This window comes from Zootoca vivipara, chromosome 4, assembly GCF_963506605.1.
Source record: "Zootoca vivipara chromosome 4, rZooViv1.1, whole genome shotgun sequence".
Classification (NCBI taxonomy): domain Eukaryota; kingdom Metazoa; phylum Chordata; class Lepidosauria; order Squamata; family Lacertidae; genus Zootoca; species Zootoca vivipara.
The window spans coordinates 64,897,715-64,915,683 of record NC_083279.1 but is presented as its reverse complement, the minus strand read 5'-3'; the positions used below and the strand labels follow the sequence as shown (position 1 = coordinate 64,915,683).

General features: G+C 39.3%; 1 protein-coding gene across 2 annotated transcripts in view; it reads left to right on the top strand.

Moving 5' to 3' along the window:
* EPHA3 (EPH receptor A3) overlaps positions 1 to 17,969 on the top strand; it is a 218,221-nt gene that overhangs the window by 140,743 nt on the left and 59,509 nt on the right. For both annotated transcript variants that reach the window (XM_035116807.2, XM_035116806.2), the window contains exons 4-5: positions 4,226 to 4,381; positions 5,506 to 5,841. In XM_035116807.2, the coding sequence (XP_034972698.2) occupies positions 4,226 to 4,381; positions 5,506 to 5,841 (492 nt within the window). The remainder of the gene's footprint in view (positions 1 to 4,225; positions 4,382 to 5,505; positions 5,842 to 17,969) is intronic.

The following is a 17,969-nucleotide window of genomic DNA, read 5'->3' as shown; positions in this document are numbered from 1 at the left end:
AAGTTCAGAGGTCCTTGCCAAGTCTGTCTGTCTGTCTGTCTGTCTGTCTGTCTGTCTGTCTGTCTGTCTCTCTCTCTCTCTCTCTCTCTGTGTGTGTGTGTGTTTTTCTGTGTATTTATTTGCTTTTTTTGTTTCTTTGTTTCTTTTTAAAGAATTTAGAAGCCACTCCTCTGTTTTTGGATCCTTCCATCCCAAGTCATTTCCAAACTGATAGGCAATCAACCACCCCATATTGTTACTGGAGGGTATGATATGTTATGTTATGGATATGAGACTAAGGCAGCATAGAATCATCCAGAAATCAGTGCCAGAAATTAGTGTCTTTTTGCCTCCCGTTTACTTATCCATGTGTTCATTAAAACACCAGGGTTTGTACTTGTAAATCCTCCCAGTGTGTTTGCACTGATTGGCCATAACATTTAAATATAGGAGCTCCAATAAAAACGAAGCTTAGAGGTGCTCTGTGCTTGTGGCAGAAAGCCTGCCTGTATTTATGACATGTTTGCGTCACTCATCACAATGGCACAAGTCTGTAGCCAAAAGTGTGCGGGCTTCCTTGCCAATAAATCCCACCCACATCGTGCTACCTAATTGTATCATATATTACACTGGCAGAGTTACAGGCCGGGATACTATGAGTGATAGAGTTTGGGCTGTGAGTTTATCAGATTTCTAACCCCTTGCTGCTTGGGTGTCACTTTGTAGGTTAGGCAGGAAGAATGTTTCCAACGCTGCTGTTGCATTAGTTGCAATTATAAGCTTATGAATAAAAATGTTGTCCATATCTCACATTTAGGTTTGTCTTTTTCAAAGTGCCTATCATCTGACAAAATCAAATGTTGGCTCTTCCACATATGTGCCTGCCTCGGAAAAATAAATATCAGTTGAAACGAAGGCTGCAATTCTTTCTCCCATCTTCTTATGTCAAACATAATAAAATTGGTGTCACCACCTTTTCGTGCCATACTGTTTCCAAGTTTTTAATTTACACTATAATTGCCTACTTAATTTCTTTCCCTGAAGGCTGTAGCACTGAATAATTTTAGCTTCGGTTGACACACAAAGATAGAAGAAGTGCAAGAGAGCCTGAGGTGAAGGTACAAAACAGAATCCTCCCACTAGGGCATGCTGGGCTGTAACTAGCTCATTTCCCTCATAACTGCTATCTTCATAGCCATGAGAAAAACACAAGTTTCTGGTGACGTTTCTGCCTCTAGAGACTATAAACAGATTCAGCTGGCTTTGTTGTGATATTTTCCTGTGATGTTCTGCTTCAGTTTTTCCTGGCTTTTATTAAGCCAGGTCTGTGGGCAGGTCTGTCATTTTTTCCCTTCTGTGGACCCCTACATAAACACATTGATATCATATCAATAAGCATTTTATACCATTTATTTGTTTTAGTATTTTAACATGTTGGGGTAGGCTACACCCACACCCACACTCACCCCTCTCAAGGCATTTTAGAATACTAAAATATACATATGGTATAGGTTGTGCAGCAGGCCAAATGTTGTCTTTGTCCACCTTCATGTCATAAATTTAAAGCATTACAGTATGATACCACTTTAAACAGTTGTGGCTTCCTCCAAAGAATTATGGGAACTGTAGTTTAGTGAGGATGCTGAGAGTTGTGAGGATACCCCATTCCCCTCCCAGAAATTCCGTGTCTAGAGCAGTTTCACAGTCAATCCCACTTCCCAGGGAATTCTGATCATTGTAGCTTGGTAGGGGAATTACTCCTTTCCTTGTGATCACCACACAGGTGGTCCACTGTTCCTTCAAAACTGCCACTTAAAATGGCAATCTGGGGTGTGTACTGTACTCATGAATAGGGTTGCCAGACTCAATAGAGGACAGGACTTCTGTGCCTTTAATTGCCCTGCTTTCTTTTGAGTCTGGAAACCTTAAAGTAAAACCAGCAGACCCTTTGCTTCGAAATTAAACAAAGGGTGTGCTGGTTTCTCTTTAAGGTTTCCAGACTCAAAAGAGAGCAGGGCAATTAAAGGCACAGAAGTCCTGTCCTCTATTGAGTCTGGCAATCCTACTCATAAATCTGTTCACAGGTAAGGACACCAGCCTGGTTTTTATATACAGTTGTGGAGATCTTGGAAGCAACCTACTGGGACTGCCATCCTGAATACACTATACTAGGCAATAAACTCATTGAACACTGTGGGGCTTACTTAGTGGTGCAGTAGAGGTAGAGGAATGAATCTCTGGGACCTTTTCAGAGCAGAAGCAATGTTCTCATCAGCTAGACCAGGGTCTCCAAACTAAGGCCCGGGGGCCAGATGCGGCCCAATCGCCTTCTAAATCCAGCTCACGGACGGTCCGGGAATCACCATGTTTTTACATGAGTAGAATGTGTCCTTTTATTTAAAATGCATCTCTGGATTATTTGTGGGGCCTGCCTGGTGTTTTTACACGAGTAGAATGTGTCCTTTTATTTAAAAAGCATCTCTGGGTTACTTGTGGGGCATAGGAATTTGTTCATATTTTTTTTCAAAATATAGTCCGGCCCCCCACAAGGTCTGCTGAAAAAGTTTGCTGACCCCTGAGCTAGACCTCCAGGGGAATTAAGGGACACTCCTTGCTCACATGCATCAAAAGGCAGTATAACTGTATCTAATAAAGTGGCAGAGTTTCATTCATAGTGTCCCTTTGTCCACTCTCTTGTCTAATTGGTTATACTAAATTTAGATGCAGTTGCTATAAAGTCATGCACACTCTTCGCTATGCATTCACTTCATGTGTGTGGTACTGACTCAGTCTGGGCAACGAGAAAGACTAGAGGAATGTACCAATATTAATAAAACACGACCACCTGGAGTTTGTCCCAAGCAGATTATACAGCCAGAAGCATCTTCTCTAGCAGTCATGTTTAACAAAGGGAACGTTCTTATAGCTTATATCTTATAGCTCTGTGTTGTTTTTTTAGCTCTGCAAATTTTCAGGTGGGATGAGCATTTTTACATTTTCTTTAGTAATTTTGTGTTGCTTTGTTGTGTTGAAGAGATCAAACAAACATAAAATTTGATCATCCTCAAACCCCAACCTTTTGCAAAGAAAGCACAGAGTCAAATTCATGATTGAGTGTGGCACGAAATAAAATTGGGGACTTATCTGAAAATGCATAATTCTCAGCTTTTTGTTAATGTGAATTCAGTTGTCAGGTTTTAGAGATTATTCAGAGCTTGCAAGTCCCATGATCTCTGGCTGCACGTGACACCCTTGTCCTCTGCACTTACTACACTCTTCTGCTTCCTGCCATATTTTAATATCCCTTCCCCCAAAGTAGAAATTGGCAGTAAGGGATGCTAGAATTTCCAAGCTGAAGATTTCAAAAAACCTATTGAGGCTTTTCAAGTGCTTGGCTTGAGCACTTCAACATCCCAATTTGATTAGTCTATTGACCTACTCAATATAATCGCCCCCAGCTATTAGGTTCCATGGACTTTAAACTTGGAAACTTGGATCAGACATTGGATCTATGCTCTTTTTGCTATTGCAGTTGGTTGCCATTCACACAGCAGTGGCTAGGACTTCACTCAGCAATCCATTTTCCTTGGGAAGTCAAGCAACACTGGAGGTCCAGTACTGCCCATGTGGATTTTCCCAAACACTGCCTACCTGCCTGTTGCTCAAGGTACTTTGTACCTGAGTGCCTCACATTACTTCAGAAAAAAGGAGAATTATTAAAATTGAGACAATCATTTTTGTTGGATGGACTACTGTGATCTTAGTTTAGAAACAATACACTTTTTGAAGAGTTACAGCAAGTCCTAAACTGTAGCATGCTTCTCCAGCATGTCTTGTCTTTCCATATGGACTTTAAATTCCCAACAGAGGAACATAGGAAATTGTCTTATACAGAGTCTGACCATTAGTCCATCTAGCTCAGTATTAACTATACCCACTGACTGCAGTGCTCTATGGTTTCAGATAGGAGTCTCTCCCAGCTCCACCTGGAAATGCTAGGAATTGAACCTGGGACCTTCTGCATGCAAACGGATGTTATACCACTGAACCAATGGAAACCATTCCAAAATCACTCCAAAAGAGGGGGAAATAAGGGTGGAAGGAGCCCATTCAAATAATACCTTCTGGCTTAATTTTGGTAGAGGAACTAGTAGTCATCCTTCCCTTAGTTATTACTCATCTTCAGCAAAGAATGGTAGAACAATGTTATATGAGAGATTTTTAACCAACTACTGTTCTTTTACAGCTTGCCGACCAGGATTTTACAAAGCCTTTGCTGGTAATGTTAAGTGTGCCAAATGCCCGCCTCACAGTTCTACAAATGTGGAAGGTTCTACGAACTGCAAGTGTGAAAAGAATTATTTTCGCTCTGAGAGAGACCCACCATCTATGGCTTGCACAAGTGAGTAACCTCAGTATATAAATATAAAAAATGATGCTTGTGTTTCAGTCTCTCCTGTAAGTATAGTAGTAGTAGCATAGCTGCCAAGTTCTCCCTTTTTTTCAGGGAAATTCCCTTATGCTGAATTGGCTTCCTCGCGAGAAAAGGGAAAACTTGGCAGCTATGGTGGTAGTAGTAGTAGTAGTAGTAGTAGTATTTATTACAATTTGTATACTGCCCTATATCCGTAGATCTCAGGGCAGTTCACAACAAAAAATTGCAATATAAAAAAACACAAAATGCATAATAAAAATAAGAACAAAGAGTACCCAATAATCCCCTGTTCTGCAACACATTTTAAAGGGCATCAGATGTCAATCAGCAAAAGGCCTAGTTAAAGAGGAATGTTTTTCTCTAGCACCTAAAAGTGTACAATGAAGGCATCACAAGAAAAAAAATCTATCTTTTGAAAATAAAACTTTTTATACTGTTGCACTGTAATTGCTGATAAGATTCTCATTATTTTTGTGCATTTTGATTCTTGAACCAAATAGGTCATCTTTATTAGTAGCTGCAGAAATGATTGTCTGTTACAGCTTTACATCCTAATGTACTTTAAGCATGATTTCTGTCATTTTTGCTTATCTAACATAGCAGTGTGCCATCTACATAAGATTTTAACAAAGGAGGAGGAGGAGGAGGAACAAAGCTTGATACCTGTAATTTGTGTTGGAAAACTGATAATACTGCAGGCCATAATAATCCTTAAGTCATTGTTGTACTTCTTCAGACATACACCTTGAGGATAAATAACTCAAGTGTGGGTTTCCTTGTGCCCCTGTAGCTAAGGGCTGCACAGAAACCCATACTTGAATATTTGTAGAACCAATACTAGACTTCTCAAGCAGATGTTTCATGAAAGTGATTTTGATCAGTAGCAAATGGTTGTAAATGCCTGTATATAAGCAGTCCTAGTCAAGAGACCATTAAAAGAAAAACAACTCTAAGAAATGTCTTTGGAGAAATGAGGCAGATCATTAAAAAACATGACACCTACCATTAACAAATGCATCTTTGAGTGTCTTTATTGTCTTTGAATTCAAACGGGTGAAACAATAATCATTTTCTTCCCGCTGCGTCTGTAGGACCACCTTCTGCTCCCAGAAATGTTATCTCTAACATCAATGAAACATCAGTCATCCTAGATTGGAGCTGGCCTTTGGATACGGGAGGCAGGAAAGATGTCACTTTCAACGTAGTCTGCAAGAGATGTGGAGGAACAGCAAAGCTGTGCGATCCGTGTAGTACTAATGTGAGATTCCTTCCACGTCAGATCGGCCTCACCAACACCACCGTGACTGTGGTGGACCTCCTGGCTCACACAAATTACACCTTTGAGATAGATGCAGTTAATGGTGTGTCAGATTTGAGCACCTTTGCAAGGCAATTTGCTGCAGTCATCATTACGACCAACCAAGCTGGTGAGTACCATTTTTTTCATTGTTCTTCTGCTATCTGAACCTGAGAAGCTTCCAGGCCTCATTCTCCACATCCTCATCATCCTTTCCTCCCTCAGAGCATCCCTCACCTTACTTTTAGCAGCATTTAGAACTAGTAGCTATAGCGATGGCAGGGAGAAGGAAGGGATTTCTTCTTCTTCACATTGACCCCACTACCTCTCCATTGGTATGGTATGCCACAGAGTATCTGCAGTGCATCAGGGGTATGTGTGTGTGGGTGGGGAGCTAATATTATTTCCATTCTGCTTTCTGCTGCTGCTGCTGCTCCCACCCCCATTTCTACTTGCTAGTAAATAAGTTTATTGGATGAGGGCCAATAGAATGAGAAATGAATCCTGGCAAGTGGAGGCCTTGTACATTATTCTGGGAAGTTGGCTCTTGTCTGTTCTGTGTGGGGCTGCACATCCTCTGAAGGAACAGGTTTGTGTTCTGGGGTTACTTATTGATTCATCTTTCGTCAAGTGGATTCAGTGGCTAGTAAGAGGTTCTCCCAGCTTCAACAGAATGCCAACTTTGTGTGTTCATGAACGAGGGTAATCTGACCACAGTGGCCACACACTGGTAACCTCAAGGCTTGGCTAGCAAAGTACATCCCATATAGTTGTCCATTAGGTTAGTCCAGAAGCTATGTGCCTTGGGTCTGCCAATAGTAGGTTTTTTAGTGTTGTGTCCACCTTAATGCAAAATTCATAACTGTTTGAGATAAGGCGTTGGCCAGCAATCTATTCTTTTAGATGCATTTTCAAAACTTTTTTATTTACCCACACCTTTTCTGAATAAAATTCTTAGTTATTGTCTGCTGATTGTCTACTGATGTGGTCCTGTTACTTTAACTGTATCACTTTTGGTTTCCTGTATACCATGCCACTACAATGTGCATTGTCTATAAATCTTTTTAAAAATCTTTCAAATCTTCTTTAAAATTAATTTTAAATTATAAACCTTTTGAAATTAGTAAACAAAGGGAAACCTAGGGAGGATGTTTTGGGCAGTGGTCAACTGCCAAGGAGGAAGGGGCTCCTTTTGTTTTTGTTGAGTTTATCTCACGGGCTCTGACAACGAACTGAAATTGTTTCCAATTTTTGAGCAAAGAATTAAATTCATTTCCAAGTCAGTCCCATGAGTTCTGCAGATGTTTGCCCTTCCCTGGTTACAACTGCTGTTCTTACCTTTTAGCTTTCATATTTGTTTGGAGTGTGTTTGTGTGTGTATTCTGTCTGTCTTTATAAGAAGTAGGTCCACATGTCCATAATGTTTGGGTGTTTTGTGGTCAAACAACAATTTGTTTTCACCAGGACATAATCCTGCCCCAGGGAGTGGGGTGTTGTAGAAACACTGCATGAGGTCAGGGACAAGCAGAACCTCCCCTGCCATTAGTTGATGAGAGGCGGTGGAGGCATGGACCCTTGTTCTGTCTCTGCTGAGCAGTTGAAATTCCAATCACCTGGCAGGCATAGAGGCAAATTTCAGCCCCTCCATCATCACTGTATCCATCTGAGAGCCAACAAGAGGTGAAGAAGGCATGTGGGCTTTCTTTGCCAAGCAGCTAGAGCCACCTATCTGGTGTGAGGTAGTGTTTTCTCTTTTCCTGCATCATAAGTACTAGGGACACTGTCTTCATTAGTTTAGCTTCTGTAGCATAAGGGGAGATGCTATGGATATACTGTAGTGAAAGCAAACAGAAACAGATTTCCAATTGTTGGGTGGCTTTATTATCAAGGGATTTTGCAGAATTAATATTAGGATTAACTCCCAATCTCCAGTCAGCAGTGTCAAATAACACTTTAGTCTGTTGTTACAGAAAGAATGTGTTTTATTAATAAAATCAGATTTTAATGAAAGACTCAAAGCAGTAATCTCCAATATAAATTACAGTGGTCATGTAAGTGATTAATTTTGATATAATAGAAGTGGAGGAAATTAAGTGCTTTGATGTTAGACATATAAAATACTAACACTGGCACTACAAAGATTTAATGATATTATGGATTATATTTTCTGTTCTTCCATGTTCCCTGCTCTCCCCAAATCCTGATCACCAGCAGCTTTACATGAATATTGCTTTAAAGTGCTGGTGCTGTGATTTATGGCATTCAGCTGACCTTAAAGGGGCCCATTCATGCCTATGGGATTTTCTGTACATGAACAATGAATGAATGAGAGTATAATTTTCACCGTGGAAACTTTTGCTTGCAATAGATAGGTCTCTAGTAAGTATTGTTTGTTCAAGTACAGAAGACTAAACTTGAAATTACTTTGTTTGTTTTTAAATTTCACAATTATCATTGGTGGGAAGTGGAGGAAACTCAACTTTCTGTAGCAGCCACCATGTAGTTCATTCTCTACTTTCTTCAGAATGAGTCTTAGATGCTTTCTTTATGGAGATATTCAGTTACAATGTGTTGCTTAATTAATAATTCTCATCTGCCTTTTTGACAAGTTGTGTGTAGGAGTTGTAGGACAAAACATCTGGAGGGCCGCAGTGTGGGGATGCCTGTATTAGGTCCATAAATTACCATATAGCATATATTCAACACACAAAAACAGTGACAACAATTTGTTGTTGACAAAGGATAGCTGGACATATAAAATGCCCCATTACCTTCAGTAGCTTCAGTAGCGTAGGGCCTCATCAAACCTAAATCCGGCCCTGGTATTGGACTGGTGTGGGGAGTAACCATGCCATTCTCTGGCATGGCTCCGCATTTCCAACATTGTCCAAGCAAAACAGGACAAAAAGAAGCAGAAGAAGTTCAGAAACTCACGTCCTTAATCCATCATTTTATTCCTTGGATCACATGTGCTCGTTGACATAGAGTCTAGGACAGTTTGCCTTGGACAACTGCAGTATTGCAATACTTTTAGGTGGGTTTTGTTGTCAACTGCCTCATGGAAAGAGTAACACACTCTGCTTCTAGTAGCTCATATGATCAGGCTTCTGCGACTATATTATAATGATAACTGTAGTTATCAGCCATGCTAAAGGGAACAAGACTTCATCTCAACTCACAATAATATGTTTTCACACAGATGTTATCTAATAACACCAATCAACCCTGCTTAGGACGGGTCACTGACTGCCGCAGGAGAATTATATGAAATCCACAATCCCCTGAGGCAAGGTGCTAATTATGAATGTGTCATGGAGAGAGATGGACAGCTGTGGCACTGTGACAAGCTGATACGCAGATTTATCTAGTCTGCTTGGTCAATGTTTAGTTCACAGATAGGGTTTCAGATCAGATTTTGGGTTCTTTATTATTTTAAGAACCTTAACTTGTTTAATTGGCTGTATTTTGGTTATAGGTATCTGGATCTTTTGGTAAATGGCTGCAACTGTATAAATCTCTTAAATCAAGACTAGGATAGCAGTGGAGCACAACCCTCTCCCTTTCAAGATTGTAATGGGGGAGCATTATTCTGACATAAAATAAAAAGTATAAATATACCTTCCTACAGTATATTCAGTATCCACTGTATTCTTCAATACCAGACAGCAAAGAATAGGAAAAGAAACTAAAAAAATAATTTCTGGTATGCGCGGCTAGTAGTTCTCAAATGAAAAGTCGAGACAAATAAGATATAAGGGGTGTGCAGTGACCACAAGATTTGCCTTGCATCTGGAAGAAGCCCAATCTGTTTCAGATATGCTCTGTGTCATTCCAATTTCATTCATTTCATTCATCCATTATTTGGGTCTGAATCTGATCTGTTAAAAATCCAAAGCTTTGTTTCAACTCCATTTACTGTAATGGGGAATCTGAAAACCGCTCTTGCATTTTTTTCACTTTCTACAAAAATGGGTAAGGTCTTTAGGCGAAGAAGCCCCTCAAGAATAGCTTAAGCCTGCCAAATTTCAGGCAGATCCATCCAGGTGCTTTCATGTAGCGAACATTTAATGTTTTGTTTATTAAAAAAGAAAAAGACTATAACTTTTTAATTTTTTGCTATAATTGGAAAATAGAAATTACATTTTCTCCCTTAGCTTTGTTGTTGTTGTTGTTGTTGTTGTTGTTGTTGTTGTTGTTGAGGGCAATCAGTTTCAAAGTGCCCCTGGGCAAGAAACCTACCAACGCTCAGACAAATAGTTCCAGGTGATTTTTACAATTTACTCATTAGAGAAAATTGTGATTCCCTATTTTTTCTTTCTTTTAAACAGTTTTTTTAGGGAAAAGAATTATGCCACCCAGTAATCTAATTCCACTTTTTTACACCCTGCTCTCACAGCCAAAACTCAGAGAATGATGACACATGAGAAGAACAACTCTGTTTATTTAGATCAACATCCCTGCTCCAAATCACTGTGATTGGAGTAGCTTCAGAAATAATTCAGTGTGATTAAAAGCTAGCCTTGTCCATCAAGACCCAAAGTTTCCCATTCATCTCTCCACCTCCTCTCCTCTCTTCTTCACCTGCTCTCCTCTTGAACTCTAAATGTTTCCTTAGACTGCTTGGTTTCATTTTTTCAGAAAAAAAGGGGGGTATTTAACACTGTGCTGGTGGAGGTTGGAAGGGTGAGACATAGAGCAGTGGGAAGAATAGAGTGTGATTGGAAAGGAATTTGAGGCAGAAACGGGTAGTTTGTTGCTTGAATCGAAGTCCAAATTGTGCCTCTTAATTTTTTTAAAATAAGCCTGCCTAGTGTTAATTTTGTGTTGGGGGATTATATTGTATATTTTATTTTAGTTAACTCTGAATTTCTGAGATTTGATGAGCTACAAAGGAAGGAAGGAGAAAATTTGTAAATACCTTTCAATGGGAAATTCATCTGCGATTGTCCCCTTGTAATCTGGATTGTGTAGGCTGATTTAAGAGTGGGAATTGACCAAGGTCTTTTCCAACTCAGGGGTTGGGAATCTGTATCCCTCCAGATGTGGTTGGGCTACAATACCCTTCATCCCTAGCCATTAGCTAGGATGGCTGGGGCTGATCCGAGATTGAGCCCCTCAACATCTGAAGGGCCACAAGTTCTCCACTCTTGATTTATGAACTCAAGTCTGATTAAATTTGTAATTTCTCATCACTTGATGAAAAGTAGCATATTTGTGAGCTTTAATCATGGAAAAGCAATGGTGTTTGAGGGAATATTAAAGTCCTGCCTGTGACCTATTCACACATGCAAGTCATTAGTTGATATTCCTTCCCTCATGCATACTTGAAATAGCAGGTCTATTATTTAAATTGCAGCCAAATTTCAAATAAATTATAATTAATTGGACTTAAGATCACTTATTTTTTTCTGGATTGTACCCATTGGCTAAAATAAGACCCCATTCAACCTAACTGAATCAATTGGACTTAAAAATGTATCACAAGGGACCCAGGTGGCGCTGTGGGTTAAACCACTGAGCCTAGGGCTTGCTGATCAGAAGGTTGGCGGTTCGAATCCCTGTGACGGGGTGAGCTCCTGTTGCTCGGTCCCAGCTCCTGTCAACCTAGCAGTTCGAAAGCATGTCAAAGTGCAAGTAGATAAATAGGAACCGCTACAGCGGGAAGGTAAACGGCGTTTCCATGTGCTGCTCTGGTTCTCCAGAAGCAGCTTTGTCATGCTGGCCACATGACCTGGAAGCTGTACGCCGGCTCCCTCGGCCAATAACGCGAGATGAGCGCTGCAACCCCAGAGTCGGTCACTACTGGACCTAATGGTCAAGGGTCCCTTTACCTTTAATGTATCACAAATAGGGCTGTTTTCGTTGGTTTCGTCTTCAGCAACTCCCCCACTCTTTAGCCATAAACTGATCTTAAAATGTTGACAAGTCACCATCCCATACTGGTATTATAGCTGCATAAAATCAAAAGCACAGCAGCATTGTTCTGTGTAGTGAACTAGATGCATTGCCTTCAGATTCCCACATAGCTGAGAGCTTTCATCTACCAGGAAGTTCCTTATTCTGAAAGATATCCAGCAACTGGGTATATAATAAGCTTCACAAGAGCAGTGCTGTGAACCACCCTAGATAAGATTTAGGCACCTGCTGAAGCAAAGATCTCAGTGCATAATCCCTACACTCCAGACAAGGGTGATCACACTGTCTTTCACCATTGATGTTTAAGAGATCAGAAGCTGACTCTGTATTTTAGAGAAGGTGAAGTTAAGAAGTCTGGCAGGGGAGGAGAATAATTTAATTGTACAGTATTCATACAGCTGGCATCACATCAGGATCTCTCCATGAACCACCATGAGGCTTTTTCAACTGGAATGACAAAGCAGCATAAAAGCTTCTATTTTGTGCATGAAACTGAAAAACTGAACATGTTTACTCCAGAAGAACCATTGCAAAAGCATACATGATTTTTTACCTCTCCACCTGGGAAAGCCACAGCCCCGTAATTTGTGGTTCCTGAAGTGAATATCTTGTGCAGCCTGTTACTTTTCAAGCAGACTTGGCATATCCTTGATTTATCACACACATGTTAAACATATGAGGAACACGTTAGTTTCGCTCCCTTTGTATCTCTATAAAAAGGAGACGGACAGACAACAGCACATGAAAGAGTGAAACAAGCCAAAGTTTAATATGCATTTTAACAGTACCAGTGAAAATTAACTGCCACTGATTGTTCTTACAGAGAAAGTTGTTAGATAGGAGTAGTTTGCCTCTGACGTAAAAGTTAGGGGCATTTTGTGTCCCTTGCTGTCTTTTCCGCCTTGCATTCTTTTATCCCCTTTTATGTTTGCAGACCCCAATAAATTTTAGGGCATACTGTATGTTCCAGCACCTAATGCACTAAGACAGGCAGGCCCTGTCTTAAGTATTAAATTTTAAAATGCTCGAAATTGCACTTCGTAAAACTGTTGTCTAAATAAAGCTATTCAGCAGGATAAGTACTAAAGTTAGTTTTGTTTTGGCAAATTCCACTTGCTGTCCATTTGATATTTCCACCAAATGAGGATTTTATTTTTCATGGTGTACAAATCTATATATGATTTTCTTGTTCAAATTCTGCCCTGTTTCCCTAGAACATTTGCCTACAGCAGTGCATAAGATGTGAGCTTGAATAAGAAGCCATTTGAATAACTACAGCCTTGGAATTTGACCTTGAGGGAAACTTAGAAGCTCAACCTCTGCTAAAAAGATGGGGGGGGGGGAAGTTCAACAGTCATGCTCATTGCTGTAGAATCATAATGCATTTCATAATTCTTCAGCTCATTCACACAGTTTTCTGTTTCTGAGAAAATGCAAATAATAATAATAATAATAATAATAATAATAATAATAATTATATCCCACCCATCTGGCTGGGATTCCCCAGCCACTCTGTGTGGCTTACAGCATATATAAAAATACAACATCAAACATAAAAAAACACCAATATCCTATACAGGCAACAAACAAACCAATAAATCAATAAAAACCAATAATAACATAATAACAAACAGTTTAAAGTTATACCCAACTTTATTCTTTCTATAACAAAGCCTGACCCTCAACTCCCCTTCTGTCAGTATAGCATGGATTCTGGGTAAAGAAGTAGTCAAGAAAAAAAATGCACCAGTTCTTAATGAGAGAATGTTTATAGAAATCATTGGGCCAGATGTTCCACCTGTGCCATTTCACTTGTCAGATAAACAAATAGGAAACTGGTGGATAGTGGCCAAAATTGTATGAGCTCAATTGCAAAATGTCTCCTTGTTATAAAAGGAAAGCTTTGTCTTTCAAGAAAAGTCATTGTTGCTGAAAGGTGTTTGACTGAGATAAAGAGAATATAATCATCTATTTGTTCACAAAGAAATAGCAGCAAGACAAGTTTCATCCAAAATCCCCATCCTTCAGGCATGTCTTATGTAATCTACAGGGACCACCACATAAAGGTGAGAATGTAGACCATTCTTCATGACTTGCTCTCTTCAGTGATGTTCCCAATAGGGAACCTATCAGAGTTAACATTGTAATTATCAGTCATCTGCGAATGGAGCTGTGAGACATCTCTTCCCAAGATGTTTCATACTGGTCACTGAAGACTTGCCAAAAAGCAGTAGTTTTTGACAGTGTTTTTCCAACCAAACAAAAGCAGGCATACTGAAGTAGGATAGTCAAATTTTCACAGATTTCCCTCAGCTCAGCAAAATAATTTTAAGATTGTAAGAATACTGTAATTAAAATGTACATTTGCATGATAAACTGTGATATTGTTCGTTCAAAGGTTACATACAATAGTTCTAGAAAATGTGGAGGCCCAGTGGAATAGGGCATAAGTCTCTGTATAAAGGGCATTTAGAGTATCCATGCAATGCCATTCTGTGCGCTCTGGCACTCGTCAGGGTGTCCCATTGCGCCAGAAGCGGTTTAGTCATGCTGTCTGTCTGTGAACAAACAGGAGAGCTGTCTGTGGACAAATGCCAGCTTCCCTCAGCCTGAAGCGAGATGAGCACGGCACCCCATAGTCACCTTTGACTGAACAGCTCATGGGTCCTCTACCTTTTACCTTGCCTACAAGGAAATACATAATTAGTGAGGTCACCAGTTTAGAAGTTATTTGAAAACTAAAAGTTCTTTTGCTTTAAAACCTTGTGAAAGAGTTGTGATAGTTTTTTTATTTTATTTTAAACACTGTTATACTTTATTCATTCATATGGAATTCAACAGCAGTTTTTGCATTCAGAAACAGAGTTGGATCCAGAGGAATGTTGCATTCAGACATGAGGATCATTGCTTTAATTTTCCTGGTTCTGTCCCAGTTTCTAACATTCCTTTTACACTGTAGCACCAGTTGAATTATGGAGCTATGGGTTTTTAATAATAATAATAATAATAATAATAATAATAATAATAATAATAAACCCACCCATGTTGCATTAAGTTTTAGTTGCACCAGTTGGTGTCATGTGACACAACAAGGAATGTCATTGGAAGTGTCACCCCCCACCCTTTCTGTGAATTCACTCTATTGTTCCCCTGTGATTCACTGTGCAGTATGCTAGAATACCACCCAAAATTTCATCACATGAGCAATGGGGGCCTGATCCATGAAAACTGCAGCAAATTTCAAAGGTTACAACAGATTGTTGTCTGGTAACAACACAGAAATTAGCTTTGAACTGCCACCAGGTTCTGCTTGACTTCCAGAGATGCATTTTATGTGAAAATTAGCAGGTAAGGAAACGTCTGGAAGATGGAATAATCTCACGTCTGAATGCAGCCTAAGTTAGTTGCATCGAACTCATTGCGAATTGAAATCATGACTAACGTTCTGGCTAAACTAGGCCACCTCCCTGCAGGGAGCAGGGCTTCATCAAAAGCGCACAAGCGGAGACAAGAGCACAAACTGGTCAACAGCAATCCTGTAGGCCAGAATGAAGCTTCAACACATCTCCCTAAATTCTTCTAACTCTTCTATCTCATTTCTTTGGGCTTCAGTGATGGGGATCTGAATGCAGAATTCAGTTTCCCACTATTGCATGTCTTTTACATTTCGTGGCACCACTAGGGAGCAACATTTCTCCCTAGATATGTGATGCATTCTCCTATGCTTTAGATAAAACTGCAGTGGTATGGTGGTCATGGAGTCCACCTAGTCCTCCAGGAAAGCTAAACAGGTTTGTGAACACTACACTCCAGCCTATCTAAATATTTGAAGCCCATACTGGATGTGAATCACCATAGTACATTGCAGGTATGAAAATTTTGGGTTCTACCATGGTGGTGAGAAAGAAACAAAATAAGTTTTTCATGTGCCACTTTGTACATGGTTTTAGATACTCCCCCTATATCCAGCTTAATGGTCCAGAATCATTCTGAGAGCATTGGGCAATTGCATGCATATGAATCTTTGTGATCCCTATAGACTGTCTACAGTCTCAATAGAACAGTTAGGAACCATTAGGAGGCAGTAACTACTGAGTGCAGTCTATGCACATTGCAGGCATGGCTTTTGCCATGTGTTCATCTGGAGCCCAGTATTCATGTAACAAATACAAACACTGCACATGCAGTTTAAATCAATAAGGAAATTTATGTCTAGCTGCTACTAGGCTAAAGGAAGATGCATGATATGCTTAGGGATTATTTTCTCTAGCAAATCAATTTTAGCAAGGTAAATCTAAAATTACTGTCAGGAGTTTAAGAAGCTTCATGCTCTTTATGTTTTGCATCTTAAACACTTACAAGAATGAGCTTTTTCACTCCCAGACTTGCTTTCATTGCCTCCAAAATCTATGTACTATAACAGATTTTGAGCAGATAAAGAATATTTATTTATCCTTTAACAGTTTGCTGCCACTGAGAGGTTCCCATGTTGGAACAATCAAGCCTTTGGCTTTTAAATTCAGTGAAGGTTTTGCTGTTATTTCTTCGATTCTGATGGTGTATATGTTTTAATGTTTGACTGTTTATGGTTTTGGATTTAGTTATTATATACGGAATGATGTTATTGACTGAGTAAATTTTGTACCAATATCCATGTCTGCTTAAGACTTTCAGGCATCTCTTATTTTATTTTATTTTAAAAACTGATAGCCCTACACAGTTGTTTAAAATGTTTCTTGAGTACCTGTGGGAGAAATTCTGTTCATGTATCATTTGAAGCCAAATCTATCAATTTATACTTTTGCAAAAAATAAATAAATCGTGAACTGCAATACAGGTGACCTTTGAAATTGGCACGTTTCCAAATTCTGCTATGTAGTTCACAAACCTGTCTTTACAAAATTGCATCTGTTCGGGAAAAGTGTTCATAAAAATGAATATACTGATGGAAATAATGGGGAAAATGCATTACATTAAGGAAAGCTGCTTTCATAAATGTGCATATTAATCAAAACTACATATAAAATGTATTTAATATGGGGAATTTGCACTAAAATGCTGGTAGATTTTTAAGAGAATAATAATAAAAAATCACACAGTGCAGCAAAATATGGAGAACTGAAGACTGGAAAAATGAGAAATTTAGAGAACAAAATCCCTATCCTTGAGTAGCCAAGCATTTTAATGATTGCTTCAAATCTGTTTATGATGATATTTTGCTAGAGGGCAGCATATAAATACTTAAATGTATGAACAACAAGCGAATCCCCTATAGGTCAGAACCCACAGCAGATATGCAGAGTTATCAGGCCTTGAAATTAATATTTCTGATGCTTGGATGGTGTGGGAGGCAACTCAGTTGCAGAATCTAGTGGTTTCTGGTGAGTCCTGGGAAAGATCTGAGTGTAAAAATTATCTGGTCACCCAAATAGTTCTGTTATTGCAGAGGTGGAGTCTGATTAATAAAGGTCAGCATGTTTTCTCTAATCAAGATTTCACTTTTCCATTCACATGATGTGGCATATATCAACTATGTGCAACGTTGTTGTGGCTTCAGTAACTGGAGGAGCTGTTGGGTGTGTGTGTGTGTGTGTGTGTGTGTGTGTGTGTGTGTGTCAAAAACAGCTATATTTCTGAAAAATTCACAATAAACTCACTAACATTCTTTGTGACTCATAGAGAGAAGTATATCAGTAAAGTGGAGCTACTGTAAAAAGTACAATTTGGGAGTAATCACTGCCATCAGAATTGTTAGCCTTGTCTCATCAACACTATATTGATTGAAATAATAATAATAATAATAATAATAATAATAATAATAATAATTTATTTGTACCCCGCCGATCCGGCTGGGTTTCCCCAGTATTATTAGTGGTGGTGGGGAATCATAACTTTTAATGATTTGTTAATTACTCATAAATATGGATGGCACCTACCTTAGCATGAGCTTGTTATGCTTGGAAAATGCAAACTAAAATGTTACAGGGTACAAATTAGAAGAATGTAAAGATGAACTAGTAGGAAGTTATGCATGACATAGGTCTCCATTTCAAAACAGCCTGACCATTATTGTATCTATCTTTTAACAGCAGCCTGTACTTCTGATTGTGCAATTACTAGTGAGTAGATGTTATCCAGATCCATTTGTGTTGCTTTTAATGCTTGTCAGTTATTATAATCAACTTGTATTCTGAGCTATGCACGAAATTCTTGGGCCAGTCCTTGCTGGTCTTGCCACAGTTGAGTTTTAAACATGTCGCCTTTTCAGTCATAGGGATTGTAACTAAAAGATCAGCAAGGAAGGCTTCCATTATGCGAAGTTGCTTCTCCTAGGTGCATGTT